The sequence below is a fragment of the Mustelus asterias genome, chromosome 3, assembly GCF_964213995.1.
Source record: "Mustelus asterias chromosome 3, sMusAst1.hap1.1, whole genome shotgun sequence".
Taxonomy (NCBI): Eukaryota; Metazoa; Chordata; class Chondrichthyes; order Carcharhiniformes; family Triakidae; genus Mustelus; species Mustelus asterias.
The window spans coordinates 47,709,440-47,734,327 of record NC_135803.1 but is presented as its reverse complement, the minus strand read 5'-3'; the positions used below and the strand labels follow the sequence as shown (position 1 = coordinate 47,734,327).

At 45.6% G+C, this 24,888-nt stretch overlaps 1 protein-coding gene across 4 annotated transcripts in view; it reads left to right on the top strand.

Annotated features, from left to right (window-relative positions):
• The window catches only part of LOC144490830 (ephexin-1-like), an 82,521-nt gene that overhangs the window by 14,376 nt on the left and 43,257 nt on the right, over window positions 1-24,888 (top strand). For all 4 annotated transcript variants that reach the window (XM_078208548.1, XM_078208542.1, XM_078208536.1 and 1 more), the window contains 2 exons: window positions 14,023-14,176; window positions 22,389-22,733. In XM_078208548.1, coding sequence (XP_078064674.1) covers window positions 14,023-14,176; window positions 22,389-22,733 — 499 coding nt within the window. The remainder of the gene's footprint in view (window positions 1-14,022; window positions 14,177-22,388; window positions 22,734-24,888) is intronic.

Below are 24,888 nucleotides of genomic sequence, written 5' to 3'. Positions count from 1 at the left end.
CCAAAGCCCCCTAGGTCTCTAGATTACTAGTCCAGTGACAATATCACTACGCAACCATCTCCCCATTGATTGAACATTAACTATTTGTTGGTAACGCATATATATGTACATGTATACAAGGAATAATGCAAGCTGTGAACTAACTCTATGCTTGCTAATATACAGGACTCTGTCCAGTGCACACTACCTCTATTTTCAAGTCATGTGTTTCTTTACATCACACTGGTGAGTGATACTGTTTCCCACTCCCACATTAATCCTTGCTATGCCGTGTACCCTCATAGCATACCTTTCCCAAAGTCTTTCCCCAACATATTCACATTACAATCATGTTACCGCATCTCAGCAACAGCTCACCCCAAGTCTCTGAGTTTATAAATTCAGATAATCTGGAGGCTTGACTATTCTTCCAGATCTCATTCTAGTTACATTCAGAGGAGAGGTAGCTCTGTTAATTTGGGTAACCTTTGTTAATTTGGTGTTTGAGTTGGAGTCTATGTTTCTGGCACTTGCTTGTCTTCTTGTGATATGTTTTTCCTTCTATTTGGAGTGGAACTTCTCTTTGTTAACTCCCCAGCTGCTCTGCTTTGGGACCATTGATTTGTCCTGTTATTTCCAGAGGGAGTGTTCAGTCGTTCATTCATGGTAAGAACCCAGTTTTTCTTCTTCCATGCAGTCTGCCATGATTTTTGTGTGAGTCGAAGTTATCCCCTCAGGAACATGTCATTTGAATGTTCCTCATCAGTTGGCTCACCTTGCAGATTGACTTTATCGTGACACTGCATTTTACTGTGTGTCTTTGTGCCCCACTGAGGTGTGCTCTGGTGAGTTGATGGTCACGAATTCCTTGTTCCAGCACCATCTTGCAGCTTTATGCGTTGGCTGGAGGGAGCAGTATTTGTGCCATAGTGTTTACAAATAATGTGACAGCAACCTTTGGAGTCTGGGCTTGGGGCTCCTTCTTTTGTTGCTGGTCATTTTCCTTTGTGTCTTCCACTTGAGATACAGTGGTAATTATCTGTAGGTTTGCTTGGTCTGACTAGGTGGTTGCAGTTGGAACACTGCACTGAAATTGCAGTTGCCTGTGGGGTTGTTTGGATGACCACGTTAGCAGTGTGGAACCAATCTCTTGTAGTCAGTTTGGATATTGCCTTTCTTGATCCGGAGTCATTCTGACCCTTTGTTGCTTACCAGTTGGACAGTGGGATTGCTCTGTACCATGGCTTGCTTTGCCATGTAAAATGGCTCTGTGCTGTGGATAGATTTCAGACTGTCTATTTGGATGGCCTATTCTCGAGTCAGATCTTTCTTGGCCTGTAGTATGTCTGAAAGGGCATCATCAGCCACTCTGACAACAATTCTGGCCCTTATGAGTTCTGGCTTAAGAGTGCAGTAGTCACAATCTTCAGTCAATATGATAATTCATTTATAAAAGAGTCAGCCAGATCTCCAGGCTGTCGGGCACATTTGTTGAATTTCACTGTCTCTACAATTTTAAATGCTGTGTAGGTTTTAAAGATGGTACATAGAACAGTACAGCACAGAACAGGCCCTTCGGCCCACGAGGTTGTGCCGAGCTGTACATCGTTACCACAGTAACCATTTTTTCCAAAGTGTTTTCCAGTGCTTGTCACATTTTGATGAGCTCCTGTAGTGATGGTGGTCTTGGCATTTTTGGGTTCAGTTTTTTGCAACCATTTGCTAAATCTACAATTTGAGGCCTTTCCTGTGATATCAGAGGATTTTCAGAGATTTTGCTGAGGTTTGTAAAGCTTCCACTTCAGTTTTGTTCTTACACCGAGCTCGGCAGTGATGTGGTATTGTGTCGATTCTGAATCCGGGCTAGCTGCGGTGCTTTTGGAAACAGACTGGCCTAATTCTTTAACAGTACTGAAGCTTTTTAAACTCAGCCTGTTTTGGAATTGAATTTTTTTTGTCCACCCCCACTAGGTCCTTTGACTCTGCATTCTGTGAGCATTCACAATAGACTTCCACAAGATCTTATGGAATCCTCAGCTGCAAAATGGAGTATTTTCTTCTGCCTTTCTGCTTTCAATTCTGCAATGGAGCTTCCTTTAAGGAAATATCCCTCTGTTTCTTCACTTTGGCACTTTCAGTCAGGTCAGAATGCGGCTCCTTTAGTTTTCCAGCATTTGAATTTCTGCTCCAGCCTCTCTGAGGTTCTGAGTTTTTCCAAGAGATGCCACCATGTTGTATGTTCAATGGGTTTCACAAAGAGAGTCTCTGAGTCTTGTTTGGCTAAACATCAACTATTTATTGTTAACATATCACAATGTACATATATACAGGGTATATAGCCCCAGCTATGAGCTAACTCCATGCTTACTTCTAGACAGGTCCCTGTGCCATCCACATCTATCTCTAGTCTCAGGCCATATGTTTGTTTACATCACACTGTAGGTGATGCTGTTTCCCAGTCCCACTTTAACCTTTGCTATACCAAACACCTTTATACCACATTTATTTTTCATATAACATCAATTTTGGATGAAAGAATTGGTACGGAAAATACTCTCTATCAATGGTGCAGCACTGAACCTTAGAGCAATAAATTTTAGTCTTAGTTGTGTTCTTTGAGTGTTGATAAATTGAAAGAGATGTTTCAATCTTTTTTTACTTGTACAGGAAGCAAAGAAATTGCATAGATTCATGACTCACTAGAAATAAAATTAACTTTGAGGCTGATTGGTTATTGCTGCAGCAAGCTGGAGGTGGACTTAAATTGTGAGGAATGTGATAATAATAGGAAGGCAGCCTAAGCTCCTGCAAACAAATAATCTTTGGATCAATAAAGAAAAATGCAAATAGGAAATGCATTTCTGCAGCATACATTTGGCAAAAGGCACATATATTTCAAAAAGAGGCACTCTCTCCCAGCAATAAAAGAGATGTTCATTCGAATTAAATCTGAATAATTATTTTCCTTTTTCTCCCATTCTCTCCCATCACTTATTTTCCAACATGCCACAAATGAACGCAATCGTTCCTTGCTGGGATGCATTTCCACCCTCGCAGTCACCATCAGTATTTGATTTGATTCATTATTGTCACATGTATTAGCATACAGTGAAAAGTATTATTTCCTGCGTGCTATACAAACAGACATACTGTTCATCGAGAAGGAAATGAGAGAGTGCAGAATGTGGTGTTACAGTCATAGCTAGGGTTCAGAGAAAGATCAACTTAATGCAAGGTAGGTCCATTGTCTGAAGGCAGCAGGGAAGAAGCTGTTCTTGAGCCAGTTGGTACGTGACCTCAGACTTCGTATCTTTTTCCCGACAGAAGAAGGTGGAAGAGAGAATGTCCGGGGTGCAGGTCCTTAATTATGCTGGCTGCTTTACCAAGGCAGCGGGAAGTGCATACAGAGTCAATGGATGGGAGGCTGGTTTGCGTGATGGATTGGACTACATTCATGACCTTTTGCTTGAATATCCACTTTTAACATATGAATCTTGACAGTGACTGTCAGGAGGCTATTTGACTATGGAGATGCAATCTGTTCAGGCTCAGCCCTGCATTACCTGACCTCTGCACATGTGCAAAAGTGGGATGTTTGCAGCTTTCTATAAATTATGCAGACGCTAAGTAAAGACAGTCTATAGAGAGACTTAGCTGCAGTAGGTCAGAAGATTGCTCAGATTTTAAGAACCAGCAATGAATGACTAAAGAAAAGATAAAGAGGGATAAAGTTGAGAGAAAGTCAGTTAGTAATATCAAAACAGTGAGAGTTTCTACAAGTAATAAATATGAAAAGAGTAACTAAAGCTAGTGTTCCTCCTCCACAGAATGCCATAGGCTGGAATTTTCCAGCCCTTTCTACAGCAGGGTTTCTCTCTGTAGAGGTGGCATGCCATTGACAGGATCTTCCAGTCCTGCCAAAGTCTATGGCATTTTACATGGTTTGCCTATCCCACTGCCAGGGAACCCACAGCAAGGACCGACTTCAGCAGGACCGGAAGATCCGGACAATCCTGCCCTGAGTCTGGGGAATTGATCATGGAAAATAAGGAAATGGCAGAGGTATTGAATAGGTATTCTGTGTCTGTCCTCACTGTAGAAGATTGAGGAAACTGTCCAGAAATATTTGGAAATCAAAAGGTAAATGAGAAGAAACGTAAAACAATCACCATGAACAGACTTTCCCCGCTGAAATTGGTAGGTGGGGGGGATGACTATAATTTTTTAGATGGCCTTCCCACTGTTTTCATGCCCATTCCAACCTCTCTGCAATCTAACACTTAGGCTAGGTTAGCCCACCTGTCCTTGCATCAGTTGAGAGCTGTAAGTGGCCAATTATTGAGCCGTTTCCCAACCTGCCTCAATGTTGAGGAGCAGGGGGATGCCTGAAAATGAATTTTGTTTCAGCCTCAGGTGGGAAGTGGTGGGTGGGGTGGGTTGGAGGTGGGGGAGGGGATTGGGGGTGAGGGTGGGCGATGTCTTGGTGGTGGCCTCCATCAGTAGTCTCCTCTTAACATTGGCTGCCCCCTCAAAAGGTGCAGGCTCCCTCCCCTCCACCACAGCCTTTCTACCAACACCCACGCACCTTCTCCCTGATCCCCTTCCCACCCTAAGATCTCCATACTTAACTTGTCCTGCACTCCCAGGACATAGACTCCAGGGATAGTATGCAGTCCCAGTCTTTCCATTGCTGCTTTTGCCACTGCAGAGACTAGAGAGCTTTCAGAAATCCTGCCTCCAGCCACCTAACACTTGTTGGAGCATTAAGTCAGTGTGAGGCAGGCAGTATTGACGGGAGGTGGGAAGGGAAATTCCGCTATCCTAAAAATCCTGGTCCATCACTCGGGAAAAGGTAGTGAGAAAACTATTAGACCTAAAGGCTGACAAACCCCAAGGATCAAAATGCCTGCATCATATGGTCTGAAAAGAATTTGCTGCATTGATTGTAGATACATTAATTACAATCTTCCAAAATTCCTTAGATTCTGGAAGGTATCTAATGGATTGGAAAATAGGTGATGTAGCATTTTTATTCAAGAAAGGAGGGAGACAGAAAACAGGAAACTACAGGCCAGTGTTCTCCACTGCTCCAGCTGCCTTGCCTAGGTCCTGCACCACTGTCTCAGCTGGGTCCTGCACTGCTGGTCCTGCTGTCTTGCCTGGGCCCCCACCACTGCTCCAGCTGCTTCACCTGGACCCCACACCACTGCTCCAGCAGCCTCACTTGGGCCCCGCACCACTGCTCCAGCAGCCTCACTTGGGCCCTGCAGCACTGCTCCAGCTATCTCACTTGGGCCCCGCACCACTGCTCCAGCAGCCTCACTTGGGCCCTGCAGCACTGCTCCGGCTATCTCACCTGGACCCCACACCACTGCTCCAGCAGCCTCACTTGGGCCCCACACCACTGCTCCAGCAGCCTCACTTGGGCCCCACACCACTGCTCCAGCTATCTCACTTGGGCCCCACACCACTGCTCCAGCTATCTCACACTCTGGGCCCTGAAACCTACCTTCACATACTTTGCTGCTTGTCCAATCACAAGCTGGTTTTTCTCTGATTTGCTGCTGATTGCTCACTAATGAGCTTATCAGCAGCAAATGCAGGAAGGATCAGCCTATGATTGGATCTGAGCAGCTTTGCAGCATTTTCCAATGCCCAGGCTTGGTGGGTCACAATGATTTTACAAATCTACTTGAATTCAAAGGTGCTGGAGTGGCACAGCTGCCAATGACATCAAGATAGGTAAGAAAGTAAGTTGTCAACATGAGGTGAAGAGTCTGCTAAGGGATACAGTCAGGTTAAGTGAGTAGACAAAAAATTTTCAGATTAAGTATAATGTGGGAAAATGTGAGTTTGTCTACTTTAGCAGGAAGAATGGATTAGCATCATTCTATTTAAATAGAGAGACATTGCAGATCTCAGTAGTATCGAGGCATCTAGGTATCCTGAAACATGAATCACAAAAAGTTAGTATGCAGGTACAGCAAGTGATTAGGAAGGTAAATGGAATTGTAAAGGGAATGGAATATAAAAGCAAAGAAGGTTTACTGCAGCTGTCAGGAAAGTGGACTTGACAACCAGATCAGCCATGATCTTATTGAATGGAGAAGGTTGGAAGGGTTTAATGCTTCTAAGTCCTATTTTCCTATGTTCCAATATATATTTTTCATGGCAGGACGGTGTCTATATGAGGGATATAGATTCATGACAGATTTATACAATATCAGAGCCTTTATTCATTATCTATCGATAGAAATTGGATTGAGAAAGTAAATTCAAATGCAAAAGTCAAGTCTTGGAAGACTGAGGTCAGCAGTCTGCCAAATGGAAAAAAAAAATCAATATTACCTTCAATCTAATCAAGATCAACTTATGTCAAGCACCAATTAAATGAAAGACTAAATAAATTTATGCAAATTGAAAGACTCAGCTGCAACTACATACAAAGTATGGAAACATGGGGAAAAGTAATCTATTCAAGTGCCTTGTAGAGCATGAGAAATTTTCTGAAAAGATGGATGAGAAGCAAAAATTCTACTGTAAAGAATCAGAAACAGAAAAAGAAATATTTTTTTTTTACTGACACTGATCTATAATATTGAGAACAAAAAGCAAGATCAAGCTGCCAAGAACTTCCATATCTGATACAGTGCTGAGACCGGAGCTTTGGAAATAAAACAGGAAGCTCATTAAAAGCCACACTTAAGAAGATGAAATTAAATCATGAGGCTGCACTGCTACAGAATTGTGAGTATAGAGCTAAGGTTAAAAGCTTCAATAGAATGGAAATGCACACGTGATATTGAACAGCAGAATGAAGTAAAGGGAGCCAGAATGCGAGGTAGAATCAGGCCTGAGGAAATGACGGAATGGTATAAGAACAGAACTGTTTGGATGTGGCTAAGTAGAAAACATCAGGAGAATTTTCTAAGTTTCTGAAATGGGATTATATTGTGTCCCCCAAGAAGCCTGAGTGGCACTAATTTTGGAATGTAAATGTTAAAGTACTAGTTGTGATACAAATTAAGGTTTGATTCCTTGTTGATCAAATAAGAGTTTTATTGCGTTTCGGAGATTTTTTTCGATATCAATTTTACAATCCAAGCTATCCTTAAGGTGACCTTCAGAAATAATTTAGCAATTGCTGCATTATCAGATGAATATGCTTGATAATATATTACAAGCCTATTTATATAGAGCAGAACATCTAAAGTTAACACCAGTACCTGTATTTATATAGCATACAGTTTCTGTGGTTTGCTCTGGTACATTAGTTCCAGGTTTTAGTACAACATTCAGGAGTCTGAATTTTGAAGTCACTAAATTGAAATTCTCCCATCACGATGCGCACATTTTTTGTCGGGTGGGAGATGCGCATGGTGGCCATTCCACAGATTCCCCGCATGCATCTCCCAATTGGAAAAAAATGGCGCTGCCGGGACTGCGCTGAAAACTGTCGTGCCGCTGATTTGCATCACTTACCATAGTTTAGCATGCCATTATCAGGATCGACACGGCAAGCTCCGCCCATGTTTGTGTCTCCCACCTCTTTGGTGTGATGTCACTTTGGTGCAAATCAATGTAGGTATATAAAAGTCTCAACCTGGCATGGCAGCCTTGAACTGGCGTGAGGAGGTAAGTGCTACTAGCGGAGTGTGGGGGATGTTGCAGGCAGACCCTGGAGCTGCTTAGTGGGCTTCCTCCTGCTGCCTTCAAGTGCTGGCCCGTGGACCAGTGATATCTGGGGTGGGGCCCATGAAGGAGTCCTGCTCAGCCTTCCCCTCCATGACAGCGCTGTAACTCAGTGTGGGAGGCTCCCTCAGAGAATCCTGCTCAGCCTTTCCCCTCCAGGGCACTGTGCAGTGGCATTGTCTTGCTGCGGGGTGTGGCCAGGGACTCCACTGGCTGCTGTGGTTCAGGGGCGGGGAGAGGAGTGCACCTGACCAGATGAAGCAGCTGCTGCTCCAGGCCGGGTACAGAGGTTCAGACATAAGCTGCATGGAATCTGCTGTCACTGGGCACCCACCTGGTGCTGATTTGCAGTCTGTCCCTGCCTTGTGACACAGACCAGCAACACATGCTTGTAACGGATGCTGCAGTTGCACACACAACAGTGGCTCAAGGATGCGCAGTGCCCACGGCTGCACACCGACCTGCATAACCTGTGCCAGCATTTGTCATGATGGGAATCATGCAACCTAATTGGGCCACGCATGGCACCATGGATTATGTGGTGTTGCCAGCACCCACAAGTGGGGGTACTGGCCCAAGTGAGGGCCAGTAATGATAATAATTTGTCATTCTATGCTCTTTCCAAGTCCCACTGTGCAGATGGATCTTGGCCTGATTGATTTGGAGCTGGCCATTATGGTGGAGGAGCAGGCGGCTCAGGAGGTGGCGGGTGTGGAGAGACCACTGCAAGAGCAGCCACCACCAGTCCCTCAGGAAGTAGGGCAGGGGGCTGCCACTGAGAGCCAGGAGGTGGGTGGGCAGCCTCCTGAGAGGGTGCACAGAAGGCGGAGGGTGCCGAGGCCAAGGAGGTACAGGCCCCGCAATTCATTTGAGGCCCTGTCAGAGGAATAAAGAACAAAGAACAATACAGCACAGGAACAGGCCCTTCGGCCCTCCAAGCCCACGCCGCTCCCTGGTCCAAACTAGACCATTCTTTTGTGTCCCTCCATTCCTACTCCGTTCATGTGGCTATCTAGATAAGTCTTAAACGTTCCCAGTGTGTCCGCCTCCACCACCTTGCCCGGCAGCGCATTCCAGGCCCCCACCACCCTCTGTGTAAAATACGTCCTTCTGATATCTGTGTTAAACCTCCCCCCGGCCTCATCTTGAACCTATGATCCCTCGTCAACGTAACCACCAACCTGGGAAAAAGCTTCCCACCGTTCACCCTATCTATGCCTTTCATAATTTTATACACCTCAATTAGGTCACCCCTCATCCTCCGTCTTTCCAGTGAGAACAACCCCAGTTTACCCAATCTCTCCTCATAACAAAGCCCCTCCATACCAGGCAACATCCTGGTAAACCTCCTCTGCACTCTCTCTAAAGCCTCCACGACCTTCTGGTAGTGTGGCGACCAGAACTGGATGCAGTATTCCAAATGCGGCCGAACCACCGTTCTATACAACTGCAACATCAGACCCCAACTTTTATACTCTATGCCCCATCTTATAAAGGCAAGCATGCCATATGCCTTATTCACTACCTTCTCCACCTGTGACGTCACCTTCAAGGATCTGTGGACTTGCACACCCAGGTCCTCTGCGTATCTACACCCTTTATGGTTCTGCCATTTATCGTATAGCTCCCCCCTACATTAGTTCTACCAAAATGCATCACTTCGCATTTATCTGGATTGAACTCCATCTGCCATTTCTTTGCCCAAATTTCCAGCCTATCTATGTCCTTTTGGAGAGGAGATGTGCCGTCGCTGGCTGCGGCTCTCCAAGACCACAGTACGGCACTTTTGTGAGGTGCTCGCACACCTGGCACCTCGGGAGAGGCGGCCACCCGCTCCCTGTGGATGTTAACGTGACAGCTGCCCTGAAGTTTTACGCCTCCGGCTCATTTCAGGCCCCCAGTGGCGACCTAGTTGGGATCTTCCAGGCCTCCGTGCACAGGTGTGTGCGGCAGGTCACAGATGCCCTGTATGCCCGGGCAGGGAGGTACATAAACTTCGATGTGGGCCGTGCACGGCAGGCGGCCTGGGCTCTAGGCTTCGCTGCTACAATGTCCAGGGAGCAGTGGAGGAGACACACATCACCTTGCGGGCCCCACATGCAGGACTTCAGCAATTTGTGAACAGGAAGGGGTTCCACTCCCTGAACGTTCAAATTGTCTGTGACCATCTCAGGCAGGTCTATGCATGCCACCCAGGGAGTGTCCATGACAGCTTTGTCCTCAGGCAGTCGGATATCCCTGGGCTCTTTGAAGACCAGCCCAGGCTCCCGGGATGGCTACTGAGTGACAAAGGTTACCCGCTAAGGTCATGGCTGATGATGCTGCGGGGAGGCCCGAGACCGAGGAGGAGACCCACTGCAACGAGGCCCATGCAGCCACCTGGGCCATCGCAGAGCGATGGGTCGGCCTGTTTAAAATGTGGTTCCGCTGCTTGGACCGCTCTGGGAGGGCCCTCCAGTATGACCCTGTGCATGCTTCACGCGTCATCATAGTTTGCTGCATTCTGCACAACATTGCAGCGGGAAGACCAGCTGGAGCAGGAGGAGGAGGAAGAGCAGCGAGAGGGCGAGGTGGACGTCCTGCCATATGAGGAGCCGGAGGAAAGAGGGTGGGTGGCGATGACAGGTGTCTGGCAGGGAAGGGCAGCGAAGGACGCCTTGATTGCAGCCCGCTTCACCTAGCTGGTGCTGTACAGTGAGGGGGCTGCAACCACCACACCCCAGGAGCAAGTGCACCCCTCTGAACCGACCTGGGCCCTCAAACCACCACATCACCCTTCCCCAGCCTCTCTCATCCCACCATCCTATCCTCCAGAAACGTCCGAACCTATTAATGTGCCTGGGCTGGCAATGATTGCAAGTCTTGGATGAAGGCTGGAGGATGATAACGGCTCACTGTTGTGCACATTGGGATCCTGCCCCTGGTGCCACTCAAGTCTGACTCCTACCTGTACTCCGAATGCACGCTGCCACCCTGACCCACGTAGCTGTAAGGGTTGGAGACACTTTTTTTGACCAATCGGGAGGGGGGTGGGGGCACTTGCACCAAGGAAGGGTCTGGTGGATGTTGGGGAAGGTAGAGCAGGCACTCTGAAACATGTGGCTGAGTCTCCAAGGCACAACGGACAGGGCCTCTATGCATGGGAATGGGGACCACTCAGCTCTGTGGGGGGAGCGGGTGTGGGGGAGTGAACTACAACTTTCTAACTTTGTGCTGTCTACTGTTTCTTCTCGGTGCTACCCCAAGATGCACATTGGAGGTGTCCAGCTATGATGCACGCCCCGTTGCCTGTGATGCCCTTTGCGCACTTCCCCTGGTCGCTGGGACCTGGAGGGCCCCGGCTGACTTGCGGATGGCACTGTTTCGGGGCCCCCTGTTATTCTCGCTGACCCTGAGATGCCTCGGTGTGAGGAAGTGGGAATTGGAAAATCTCAGGACATCCGGGATCTCCTGCGTGGGCTCGAACCCTTCCTCCTCCCTTGAGGAGCCCAGAAGCCCCGGGAATACTCCATGGGATACCAGGGTAGCTGGACTGAACTTCAGAAGCTTCGGCGTCTCCTGGCTCTGCCAGTCCGGAGGCCCAGATGTGATCCCTCAGCCCTAGCCCTCTGAGACTGGGCTACATTGTCAAGGCTCACAACCACGGCCTGCTGTGTCTCCAGAATTCCAGCGAGAGTCCCAGCCATGGCCAGCAGTGTCTCCCATATGCCCCCGACACCCATCGAACACTGTGCCTCCTGGATGCCAGCAACACACTCGCCCATGGCCGGCTGTATCTCCAGGATGGCCTGGACCCTGTCACCCCTGAGCCAGACTTTCCACTAGTCGCCACCCTTGCAGTGTTGGCCTGGTTTGCGCGCTGTGTCGGCACCACCTCCTCCAACAGCACTCTTGGACTCCCCAAATAGTCTTGCAGTCGCAGCATGGTTGTTGACAGCCCTTCCACAACTCCCCGGGTTTCTTGAAGCATCTCCATCTGCGTTGGGGTGAACGAACCCCGGCATCTGGCTTGGAGACAGCTGAATCCTGGCCTCCAGCAGATCTCCGTATGCCCGAGCCCTCGGATGTGCCCGCCTCGTCCTGATGTGCATCAGTGTCTGTGATGTGCTCACCAGTAAGTGACCCAAGAGGTACCCACCGTGGTGATAGTCTCTGTGTTGGTGGGTTGTGTGGTACATGCCGGTGCCACTTCAGTGGTGTTGTCCTTGGAGGATTCTTCAAAGCCTCCCTCTGAGGTGTCATCCAGGGGGGTCGTGGGCAGTTTGCTCCAGAGCAGCAGGGGCGGTGCCAACACCCGAAAGGCTGGGTTCCTCTGGGTCCAGAGCTGCAATAAAGAACACACATTAGAGGAAGTGAGGCAAAACATTCTATGCAGCATCGCACTTACTTCTAGGTTGAGGGCTACGCTTCTACTCACTTGCATGCTGGACGCCAACATGGCTATCCGCCACCATTCGGGATGACCCATCTTCCCCTGCCAGCTCCATGGCACGCATTTCAACGCTGGTCAGCTGCCGCAGTTTCCCGCTGGTTATGTGGGAACAGGAGGTGGATAGCAGGCATTAATATATTGAAGTGCATGGCGTGCAACGCGTGCCTGTATCTCGGCATCGTGCTGGCAGTTTCAGGGAAAACCATCACCACTGAAGGGTGCTCATTGTGGGGTGAGGGGAAGGGATTAGATTCTGTTCCTGGGGGAAGGGTAACTTGTTGCATGCCCTTCAGCTGTCTAAGCATGGTTTGAGATTCGTGCCAACCATGTGCAGGGTTCCAAGTGCGATGCTCACTCACCCTTGCTGATCGAAGAAGGTCGTACAGTTTTTTGCGACACTGCCGGCCAAACTGCGGTGTCAGGCTCTTGGCATTCACCGCTTCTGCCACCTCCTCCCACAATGCCGTGACAGCTGCACCCCTTTGGTTAGGGCCCTGGCCAGGGGAGATCCGGTCACACTTCTCCTCCATGGCATCAAGCAGATGCTCCTGGTCGGCCTCAGCGAATCTGGGTGCTGCTTTCCTCGAAGACATCTTGGTGGTGTGACTGGCTGTGTGTCCGTTCCTGCAGCTTCTATACAGCTCTGGCTTCTGAGGGGAGTGCAGGTGCAGTGACTTTGGTCAGTCAAGGGCCAGTTGGCAACAAATCCTTGTGAGAAATTTTGAAGGCTGCTTTCAATTGAGTGTCATGCATCCCTCAAGGTGCTGATTGGCTGCCATTCAATAGGCTGCTGTGTCCATCGGGGAGCAATACTCAGGGCTCCTAATCGATAAGCTGCTGTATCCAGAGGGAGTGCAATACTCAAGGCTCCCATTCAAGAGACGGAATGCTCGCAAGCTGGGAGTGTGCATGTCAGCACAACGCAAGTTCCCTGCAGGGCAGCAGTGAGGTCAGTGTGTTCAAGGGATGGAGGGGTGGGGTACCCGCATTATCCGGATCCATGGGGGCATGGGGTGAGTGGGCAGCCATGTCTGTGTGTGGGGGGGGGGGGGGGGGGGGTCAGTGATGTCTGTATGGGGAAGGGGGGAAGCGCTGAGGCCAACAATGTCTGTGGTGGTTGGATGGCAGTGATTTGAATGCTGTGAGGTCTTTTCAGCGCCCTCCCAGAGATGTGTGCATGCACGGCTTCCAGCTCATTGCGCCGATTTCATGCTCTTTGGCGTGAATAGGCCCCGCCCCCAAACGTTTAATGATATTCACAATTGTGACCTCTGCATTGCACAGAGAGGGGAGATTTGGGTCTGAAGTTGTATTGAAAAAATAGTCGTGACCTAGACCAGTTGACTCGCCAAGTCAGCACTTTTGGGAGATTTGCCCCTGTAAAGTTTCATTGGTTAGCGTGAAATTGAGTTCATTTTTTCATGTGTGAATACATAAAATGATGGCTTCTCACCATCATTACTACTAACTATAACACAATAATCACATTTTGTCGTGGGTGTGTCTTTCTGCTTTCAGAAAGGGGCACAGGTGAACACATTCAAAAAGTGTTACAACAATTTCAAGCTACATGTTAAACTGCGTCAATAGACTTGGCACCATAATTTAACAAAATCTTTGTTTTCTAATATCCATTGGAAGTATATATTTGTATGTTGATTATTTTCTGGTTGGAGCCTAGCAAACATTACAAAGTTACTAAAATTGTCCAAATCTAACCCATTGTAAATATGAAATAATACTTTTCACTCAAAATTTATTTTGTCATAATACAAAGTATATAAGCTCCTATTGTGGATGCCCTGATTTAAAGTGTATTTATAATATTACAGAAAATTAGTTATAGGTTTAATAGGTTAGTCTTGTGTTGTTGGAACCTGAGTAAGAAGTTATCTATGTTTAACTTTTTTTTTGCTTAGGAGGCTGCAAGACCATGAGAAGTGATGGCCTCCAGGAAAGACCAAATGATCTAGGGCGTGCTCTTAATTCTTCCAATTCATTACCTTACTGGAAAATTCCCACCGTGAACCCACAGTATATGCAGAGATCTCCACTATTCAACAACAACCTGAGGTAAGAACATGAATAGACACCCACCTTGTTGGAACTGTGTATGGTGAAAGTGCAGGCAATTTATGATGTACTTTTGACTTGGTTCATCAAAATGTTGCAACTGATTCTGTTTTTCCAAAAGATCTTCCAACATAAGGGTTCTGATTTTAATTCAAAGGGTATATCAGGCAGGCAGCAGCAAACTGACTTCATCTTGGCAGCATGAAACATGGGCCTTCTCACATACCTCCAGTCAGTTTCCCACCAATACGGAAGCAACATTTGGCTAGTAGGCAGGAGCGAAATTGGCAGAGAATGAAGGAGCTGTTCCCAAGGCAATTTTAAATCGAACACAAGCGCTATACAGAAGAAATTGCAGTAACTTCATGAAACATGTGATGATGCCGTCAGTGTTTTGTATGAAGACTAATTGTCATGAGATCCTGGCCAGGATTCTCCGATGTTGCCACTGCTGCCACAGGAGCTAAGAATTTGACACTCAGCCCAATTTCCATTTACAGCAGCGAGACCGGAGAATCCTAGCTGCGGGCAAGATCGGAGAATTCTGGCCCTGGTCACACATTCATGAGGTGGATACTGTTTTGTGGAGGGTGGATTGATATAAGAAGTAAAGATGATCCTAGCCAGTAGACATGAGGAATAATAATACATTTTGAAAAGTTTTGTGCTCTCTAAGGTGAATGCAACTTGTCCTGTTTTAGATGCCAATGAAAGCATTTAGCACAGCCAGAATAGGTGCAGCTCAGTGGAACACACTGTTATAGACCAGTGGGACAATATTCATTTTCCATTTCTAATATTCTGTGACTCTGCATGCGGTTGCCAAGTTGTAACAAATTAGGGACAGTTTTTGTACCACAGGCCCACACCTATTAGAATTTGGATTCAGACTGTCCAAATTCATTTTACGTGGAATTGCACAGAATTATGCCATTCCATGCAAACAGTCTATGCTGATGTTTAGTCCCACTCACTCATCCCCATTTTTCTTCACCTAACTATATCAACCCTCTAATTGCTCTACTTCGTGTTTATCTAGTTTCCTCTTGTGCATCAGTTCTGGCCTTTACTAATCGCTATGGAGATGAGTTCCATATTTGACCACTTACTGGGTAAAAAAGTTACTTCTGAATTCATTTCTTTATTTCTTGACTATTGATGTCCTCCACTCTTCCTCAGAAGTGAAATTTTTCAACAATTTGAAGACTTCTATAAGGTCATCCCTCAGTCTTCTCTTTTCAGGAAAAGAGAGCCAGCCTGTTCTTCCTTTCTTGATAGTTATAGCCTCACACTTCTGGTATCACCTTAGCAAATCGTATATGCACACACTCTCCAGTGCCTCTATATTATTTTTATAATGAGATCACCAGAACTTTAAACAGTACTCTCAAGTGTAGCCTAACCAAAGCTAAATCAAGTTTAGTATAAGCTCTCTACTTTTCACTTCAATCCCTCTAGAAATAAATCCTAGTGTTTGCTTTGTCTTTATAATAACTCCAGGAGTCGACTGTAAAGGAGCTGTGCTTTATTGCACAAAATAAAATAAAACAAAACCCCAGGCCTCTGGTGAACACAAGTAAGTCCCAATCGGGGCAATGCAATATGGACCCACTTAGGGGTCTGCTTTATACAGGGCTCAGTATACGAGCTCCATTTGTTGAGTTAATTACCAAGCCCCAGGGAGCTCGTATTCAACGAGTCCTACAGGAAGGTCAATCAGTGATTCCCCATGCAAGTCCTGGGGGTTACCACAGTCTTTTTTATGGCTTCATTGATCTATATTGCTATTTTTAGAGATTTGTGTATTTATATTTCTATATCCCTTTGCTCCTCTACCCTATTTAGATCATTATTTTCCAATTATAATGTGACCTCTTTATTTTTCTTACTAAAATGTATAACGTCACATTCAGCTGTGTTGAAATTAATTTGCTAATTATACACCCATTTGCAAGTTTATTAATGTCTTCTTGTAATCTGTTGCAGTCCTCAATATCAACTATTCCCCTCTATTCAATGCCATCTGTAAATTTAGAAATTGTATTTTTGATTTCAAAGTCTACATTATTAATATAAATTAGCAACAACAGTGGTCTGAGTACTGATCCTTGTTGGACCATACTTCCCATCTTTTGCCACACTGAGTTGTTAAGCTCTATTCCTACTCTCTGCTTTCTGCCTTGTAGTCTAGCTATCCGTCCACTGTACTGCTTGCTCCCAACTCCAAATGCTGTGCCCTTATTTGTTGGTCTATTAAATAGTACTTTATTAAAAGCCTTTTGGAAACCCTCAGAAATCACATCTACTCCACTACATTTTGTTCACTGTCTCTTCTACCTCTGATAGCCTTGTCCTTTTGAAATACCTACTGACTGTTCATGTTGCATTTTTCATTGCTATATCTTTTTATATTTCCTCCTCTAGTAGGGATTCAATATCTTTCCTGGGGTTCTACCATCAATGTTCAACAGACTGGTCTGTAATTTCCTCAGCATGTCCTAACTTCCTGCCTAAAGATAGCTTCTACCAGTCCTCTGGCAGTACACCTCTTTATATTAACAGTGGCTCTGCTATCTCCACCCTAGATTCTTCTAAGATGCACAGCTGAAACCTGTCCAATTTTATTCTCTTTACGTTTGGTGAATTTATTTCATGGCCTGGATTATGTGGTGGTATAGAATCCCTACTGAATCTATGTCTTCATCTGTGGGGAAAAAATAGAGCCAATTTTTAAAAATACTTTTCCAATTCAATCAAATCAAGTCCAATTCAGAGTCTCAACAAGTTGAGACATTTCCGATCCAAGCTGACAAGACAGGGTATGCAACCCCTGTCTTGGGCCTGATCTACATGAGCCAAGCTGATTGGAGTAGGCGCAGGTCTTCCTCCTCCAAGGCTTGATCTCATTTGCATCTTAGCCAAAAGGCCGAGATGCCGCTTTAAAAAATTGCTTCATATGAAAATAGAGCCAATGTTTCAAGTCCCAATGACCCTTCATCAGACCAGAGAATCCCGGCAGCCTAACCCTAACCCCCAACCCTAAGTGTTGTTGTATCATTTTAAATGTCACCTTGTAATGTCATGTTCTCTTGCCATTTCCCTGGTTAAAAAATGAAGGAAAATAATTATTTAATATTTTGGTCTTTTCAGTATTGCTGTATGTGATCTTATCCTGGCCGCCTCTTCGTGGCCATATTTTCATTCTGACTTAATCACCTCTTTTCATTCATGTGGTTAATGTTTTACTATTTTGTTCTACGTTCCTTGATTTTATTTATTTAGCAAATGCAAATACCTAAGCCAAGCAGTATTTTTTTGGCTCTGCTGTGTTGAACACAGATAAGCTTCCTCTGAGTTTGTGGATTAACACTCTTCTATGATGTGGCACATAATTTGCTCTCTCCCACAGGCACATGGGGTCTGGCACTAATGCCCCATCTGTGGAGGTTGGCCAAGCAGCAACCATGGCCAGTCCTGAATCTGTTGAAGGTGGACCACTCATTCCTTGGAAGGTTGGAACCAGGCAGCTGTTGGGTTGGATTTGAAACCAGTTACTTGTTTGTCATGTCCAGTGATTCCCAGTCATTTGTCCAGGTGGAATTTGCATTGAAGTCCCATCTGGGAGGGGTTTTTCCAGATTGGCCTTCTTGATGGGAGTTGTACCTTGGGTGGGCTGAATAGATCAGCATGAAGTGGCAGGTGGGCATTATGAACTTTTTCTATCATTTTAGTGGGTTGTTGCAAGTTGGCAGATATGTGGTGGAGTGATATTTGCCAGGACAGGGAGCCAAGGGAGTGGTGTTGAGAGTAGTGTTCCAGTAAAGAAACGCATGGTGATGATCTTTACAAAACAGGGGTGCAGTATTCTGCAACTGAATATGAGAATGCGAGTGCTGAGGTGTGGAGGGTGGTGTTGCAGCACCCCACATTGAACCGGCTTGTTTAGCAATCAAGTTGTTTCTGGGCTTGACCTTGGCTGCAGTTGTTTTTACGTCTTCCCAGAAGGTCATTGGCCCTCTAAGGCCAATCTGAGGTACGTTGGAGTTGGGCGCTGCTTTAACTTGTGACCATTCATTTGAATGTTGAACTCTTTATTAGCTTTTGAATTGTGAAGATGGAATAAGCAGGACACTGTTTTTGCCGGGCTTGGCTTGAATCACCATGTATTGCATTACTGATCAAGTTTTTACAAGTTCTCACCTAGGGTCTGGTCCAAGGTCTCGAAGTCAGGGATTTGAGTTGCGAGGCAGATGTAATCGGAATATATAAATTTTTGGAAGATCATTTGTGTACAGGTTGAACTGGGTTGGAGCCAGTATGGAGCCTTGGGGGAGTCTATTGGTTTGTCTTTTCCATTTACTTTTTGCCTGTCCAAGGTGAACTCTGAACCTTCGATTGTTCAACAGTGTTCCGATACTTTTCGTCATCCAGCGGGAGAGGACTCGCGTCAGATTCAGGGGGATGTCAGTCTGCCAAACGGTAATGTAGGTGGCTGTGAGGTCGAGGGACACAGCACCTGTCTTTAAATTTTTCTGAAAGCCGTTTTCAATGTAAGTGGTTAGGGCCAAAACCTGTGCCCCGGTATTGAGGACCTTGCGGAAACCAACTTTGTCAATGCTAAGGACTTCTTCTACGATTGGGGATATGTGCTGAATAATGAGGCATTCAGGGATTTTGTATGGCCGAGTGAATTGGACAGTAGCTAGCTGCAAGCGTGGGGTCTTTTCTGGGCTTTGGTATCACGATGATTTGCTGTCTGTCATTTCTTTGGTCATAAATTCCAACATCATTCCATTGTGTAAAACCAATGTGTTCCTTGATGATTAAATTTCATGGTTCCGCTTTGATTTCCTGATTTTTTTTTTTTAACTTTGCTCCTAATCTCTTTATCCGGTCAATGGTGTACATGGATAGAAATAATGAGTGGAGGGAATTGTTGGAAAGAACTTCAACCGGGTATCTTTAGGTGTACACCAAATGGAGAACAGAAAACATAGCAAAATACTGGAAATCCAAAATAAAAACAGAAAATGCTGGGAATGTTCAGTAGGTCAAGAAGCATCTGTGCAGAGAGGAACAGAAAAATTAGTGTCATAAGGGCAAGAAAACAGGAGTCATCCACGCCAGTCTTTTCAGCATGATCCGGATCGCAATCTTTCAGGAGTACTTTTCCTGGACAGCTGGGAGCTTTGCAATGGTAAGGGGATGGAGCCTGTTAAAAGCCATCTCGCAGGGCGCCCTGATCTGCCAGTGAACTGGGAGACTTTCTCTCGCCCACCATGGACATCGCACACCCCTCACCCTCTTCATCAGCATCATGTGCTACCCCTACATCGACGTGGTTCGCCAGTGTCTGAGTGTCAGGGCCCTCCCTCTGGGGCCCCTGGCAGACCCACAACATGCCCCCCTCCCCCATCGTCATGACACCCTTCACAATTCACCCTTGCACAATGCCCTGCATCACCACCGCCCCCTCCCCTCCCCCTGTCCCCCCAATGCATAGGCACCCATCATGGTGCACAGGCCCCCCAGTGCATGGGCACCCCTCATAGCCCCCCACCAACTTATCCCCCCCATCATTGCCCCCATGCAATCCCCACCCCCACTCAATCCCCACCCCCACTAGGGACTCGCCTCCTTGGCCCCCTCCCAGGCACACTTATGGTGGAGACAAGAATGATTTTCACTGGTGTGATGTCTTGCTAGTGAGGTGGGAAGCATCCAGGAAGGGGGAAACAGCTGCGCTGAACTCCCTAATTCATTTGCGGGACATGGGTATTGCTGGCTGGCCAGCATTTATTGCCCATCCCTCCTTGCCCTTGAGAAGGTGAGGTGGTCGGGTGAGGTGCCTTCTTGAATCATTGCAGTCCACGCACTAATTGCCACCTCAATGTCGTCCACAATGCCATTAGGGAGGGAATTTTAGGATTTTGACCCAGTGACTATGAAGGAGCAACAATATATTTCCAATCAGGATAGTGAGTGGCTTGGAGAGGAACTTGCAGGTGTGGTGTTTCCATCTATCTGCTGCCCTTGCCTTTCTAGATAGAAGTGGTTATGGGTTTGGAAGGTGCTGTCTAAAGATCTTTGGTGAATTGCTGCAGTGCATCTTGTAGATAGTACACACTGCTGCTACTGAGTGTTGGTGGAGTAGAGAGTGGATGTTTGTGGATGTGGTGCCAATCAAGCGGGCTGCTTTGTTCTGGACGGTGTCAAGCTTCTTGAGAGTTGTTGGAGCTGCACCCATCCAGGCAAGTGGGGAGTATTCCATCACACTCCTGATTTGTGCCTTGTAGATGGTGGACAGGATTTGGGGAGTCAGATAGTGAGTTGCTCGCTGCAGTATTCCTAACCTCTGACCAGCTCTTGTAGCCACTGTTTTTACGTGGTGAGTCCAGTGAGTTTGTGGTCAATGGTAACCCCAAGGATGTTGACAGTGGGGGATTCAGTGATGGTGACACCATTAAATGTCAAGGGGCAGTGGCTAAAGTGTCTCTTATTAGTGATTGTTATTGTCTGGCATTTGTGTGGCACGAATGTTACTTGTCAGCCTAAGCCTGGATATTGCCCAAATCTTGTTGCATTTGAACATGGAGAAATGGAAATCCAGGCAATCTGATGCTTCAAGCTGTTCTTGCCAATAAAAAGGGGCCAGGAAGATAATAATTCTGTGTGCACCTGGCGTGAATCAGATTATTGGGCTCTCGCACTATTTTCCTGCCTTGCCATGCTGATCAACGGGCTTGGTGAGGTGGTAAGATCATGCCCAACATTTCAGGTTGATGACCTTACTTTGGTGATTTTATATTTCAAATTACCTTGCTTCTCTAACCTTTGCAAATTCTTATGAGAGGTTGTTAATTGAAATATTAACTCAAGTTCTTTCTTCATGGTTGCTGCTTGGCTTACTGAGTATCTCCAATATTTCTGTTTTTATTACAAAACATTGAGATGTCAGCAGCAATTGCCATGTCAGAAAAAAGTTTATTTTTACATCAGACACAAACGGGAGGTGGATTCAATTCTTTCTGCCAATTCCAAGAATGATTAAGGCTGTTAAAACTGCTTGTTGTATTATTGAGTCCACTGGTAGTGTCATCAGGTTAATACCAGTTAAATACCCTGGCTATTCTTTGTCCTGCATTTTAGCTCCAGCTGCAGATTCCATGCTTATATATTACAGTCTTCTGGTTCAATCTTGACTTGTTATTCAAGAGTTTATTTTTCCCTGAACTCATCATAGAAACCCTACAGTACAGAAAGAGGCCATTCGGCCCATCGAGTCTGCACCGACCACAATCCCACCCAGGCCCTACTCCCATATCCCGACATATTTACCTACTAATCCCTCTAACCTATGCATCTCAGAACACTAAGGGCAATTTTTAGCATGGCCAATCAACCTAACCCGCACATCTTTGGACTGTGGGAGGAAACCGGAGCACCCGGAGGAAACCCACGCAGACACGAGGAGAATGTGCAAACTCCACACAGACAGTGACCCAAGCTGGGAATCGAACCCAGGTCCCTGGAGCTGTGAAGCAGCAGTGCTAACCACTGTGCTACCGTGCCGCCCTACCACTGTGCTACCGTGCCGCCCTCTCTGAGAGAATAGAAAAGTGGGGTCTCTCACTGCTTCACCTTGAAGGAATTAAGCTGTAAGAACACAATGTTTGTGCTGTATTTTTTCTATGTTCTATTCTAACACCAACCAAATTGGCCGCCACTTCTTCAAACACTCAGAAGATACCACATGAATAGAGTTATCACAGAAATAGATGAGGTTGTTTTATGGTCATTGGGAGATGATAAATTGCTCAATGTCCCCCAATACTTTTAAGCAATGATAAGGATTGGGTGCTCATTAACACACCAGTACATTTATTCATCTCAGTGTTTTCTCTTAAAATCTGTGAAAATTACATTTGTTTCAAAACATTCCACTTAAATTTAACTCGTTCTCATATAGTGAAAGAATAAAAACTGTGATTTAGGCAGTGACGTGCTATTTTTAGCAATAACCTGAATGTTGTGAGACATATTCAGCTGTCTGTTGATGGTTATATGGCAAGGACTCCAAAGATGATAAAATGAACCCCTCTTGGTTTGTTCTAAATTTGAATATGGTAACCAAATATTTTCTGTATTTTACACATTGAATGATTGTTACTATTAAAATAATAATACGCCATTGTGTTGTGAATGGTTGCAGGTCATCAGTACCAAAGAACCTTGGATTTAGCCATTGGATTGCTGGTGATGCGACAATGTTGCCCAGTTACCATGGGTCTTTGCCAGTTTTGGAACTGCATGAGGTACAAAAAGAAAATCATGCACAAAGACCTTATGACAATGAAAATTGTCCATTGACATCGAATCCTGAAAATCTCCTAAAGAAAGCCAACAGCTCCATTCCAACTCAGGGTAAAGTCACTGGTACAGAGACTCTAGCCAATGACCTTGGATGCTGTACTCTCAGAGAAGAAACTCAGACCCTTGAAAACACAGGTCTAAAGCTAATTTCATTAATGAATGCTCCAGAAGACAGCTCAAACAGGTAAGATATAGCTGAGAAACCAATAAATAATGCAGTATTTTGGAAGTATACAACAGAATGAGACTAGCATAATAAAGCATAGTCACTTTTCAGGGGCCTGGAAACAAATCCAGTTAAAGAATGTAAGTTTTATGAGCCCTAAATGAAATTTAGTCAAGCAGGTTCAATTCAATTTCTATTGAACATGAAACGCTGGCACAGAACTGTAAATAATCGTGAAAACTCACCCATTCTAACAATTTTGTCTTGAAAATGACAACCTCACTTATGAAAATGCCATAAGGATGACTGGTAAGGTAAACAGAAATCCCACATTAAGGTGCAGAATTAAACTTTACATCTGATCTGTGATGTGGAATCACATTTTGCTTGTGAACGTTTAAATAGAAATAGATGAAACAATCCTTTCATCTCCAGAAGCTGAGAGTTGACTTTAAAAGGTAGATTCCCTGATTGAGTATTTCTGGCATTGGGAGCAGGTACTGTCAAGAAATCAATAATTTTAATGGATAGAAAGCAGGACTGGCAGGCTCAGGATGTCCTGACCAGGACCCAGTGAATGTCACTCTTTGCTGCCAATGCCCAAGTAGAAATGATCCTTCTAGATGTCTCTGTCTGGTGATGCACATGAGTGAAACAGGTATGAATTGTCCCCATCCAGTTCCCATGTAAACATAGATTTGTAACATCAGGTGGCATAGTGGCCCAGTGGTTAGCACTGTTGCCATACAGCAAGTTTGATTCCAGCCTTGGGTGACTGTCTGTCTGTGTAGAGTTGGTACGTTCTCCCCGTGTCTTGCATGGGTTTCCTCCAGGTGCTCCAGTTTCCGCCCACAGTCCAAAGATGAGTAGGTTAGGTGGATTAGCCATGGTAAGTGCATGAGGTTATGGGGATAGGGTGGAGGGGAAGGCTTGGGTGGGATGCCCTTTCAGAGAGTCCATGCAGACATGCTGAGCCAAATGGCCTTTCTTTGCACTGTAGGGATTCTATTTTATAATAGAAAATAATGATATCAAATTGGAAATCTCACCAAATAGGCTGCAAGAAAAGTTAGTTTAGGAAACTGAAAATTGCATGTTGGTGCTTTAGATGTACCCTTACGAGATCAGGGTTAAAGAATTTCAAAAGGATGATGCAAAATCTGATTTGAAGGGAATTATTGCAAATTCTGGGTCAATTAGTAAAGTTTACTCTGTTAAAACAAGCATAGTGGCACAGTGGTCAGCACTGTTGCCTCACAGCACCAGGGACCTGGGTTCAGTTCCGGCCTTGGGTGATTGTCTATGTGGAGTTTGCACATTCTCCCCGTGTCTTCATCAGTTTCCTCCTACAGTCCAAAGTGCAGGTTAGGTGGATTGGCCACATTAAATGCTCTTTTGGAGAGTTGCTGCAGACTCAATAGGCTGAATGTAGGATTCTATGATTCTTTGATTTGATTAATTATAGTCTCATGTATTAGTATACAGTGAAAAGTATTGTTTCTTGCGTGCTATATATACAAAGCATACCGTACATAGAGAAGGAAAGGGGAGAGTGCAGGATGTAGTGTTACAATCATAGTTAATGTAGTGAAAGATCAACTGAATGAGAGGTAGGTCCATTCAAAAGTCTGATGGCAGCAGGGAAGAAGCTGTTCTTGAGTTGGTTGGTATGTGACCTCAGACTTTTGTATCATTTTCTCAACGGAAGAAGGTGGAAGAGTGTATGTCCGGAGTGCGTGGGGTCCTTAATTATGCTGATGGCTTTTCCAAGGCAGTGGGGAGTGTAGACAGGTTCAATGGATGGGAGGCAGGTTTGAGTGATGGACTGGGCTTTGTTCGTGACCCTTTATAGTTTCTTGCGGTCTTGAATAGAACAGGAGCTATACAAGCTGTGATACAACTAGAAAGAATGTTTTCTATGGTGCATCTGTAAAAATTGATGAGAGTTGTAGCAGTCATGCCAAATTTCCTTAGTCTTCTGAGAAGGTACAGGCGTTGGTGGGTTTTCTTAACTATAGTGTTGGCATGGAAGGAACAGAACAGGTTGTTGGTGATCTGGACACCTAAAAACTTGAAGCTCTCGACCATTTCTACTTTGTCCCCGTTGATGTAGACAGGAGCATGTTCTCCTCTACGCTTCCTGAAGTTGATGACAATCTCCTTCGTTTTGTTG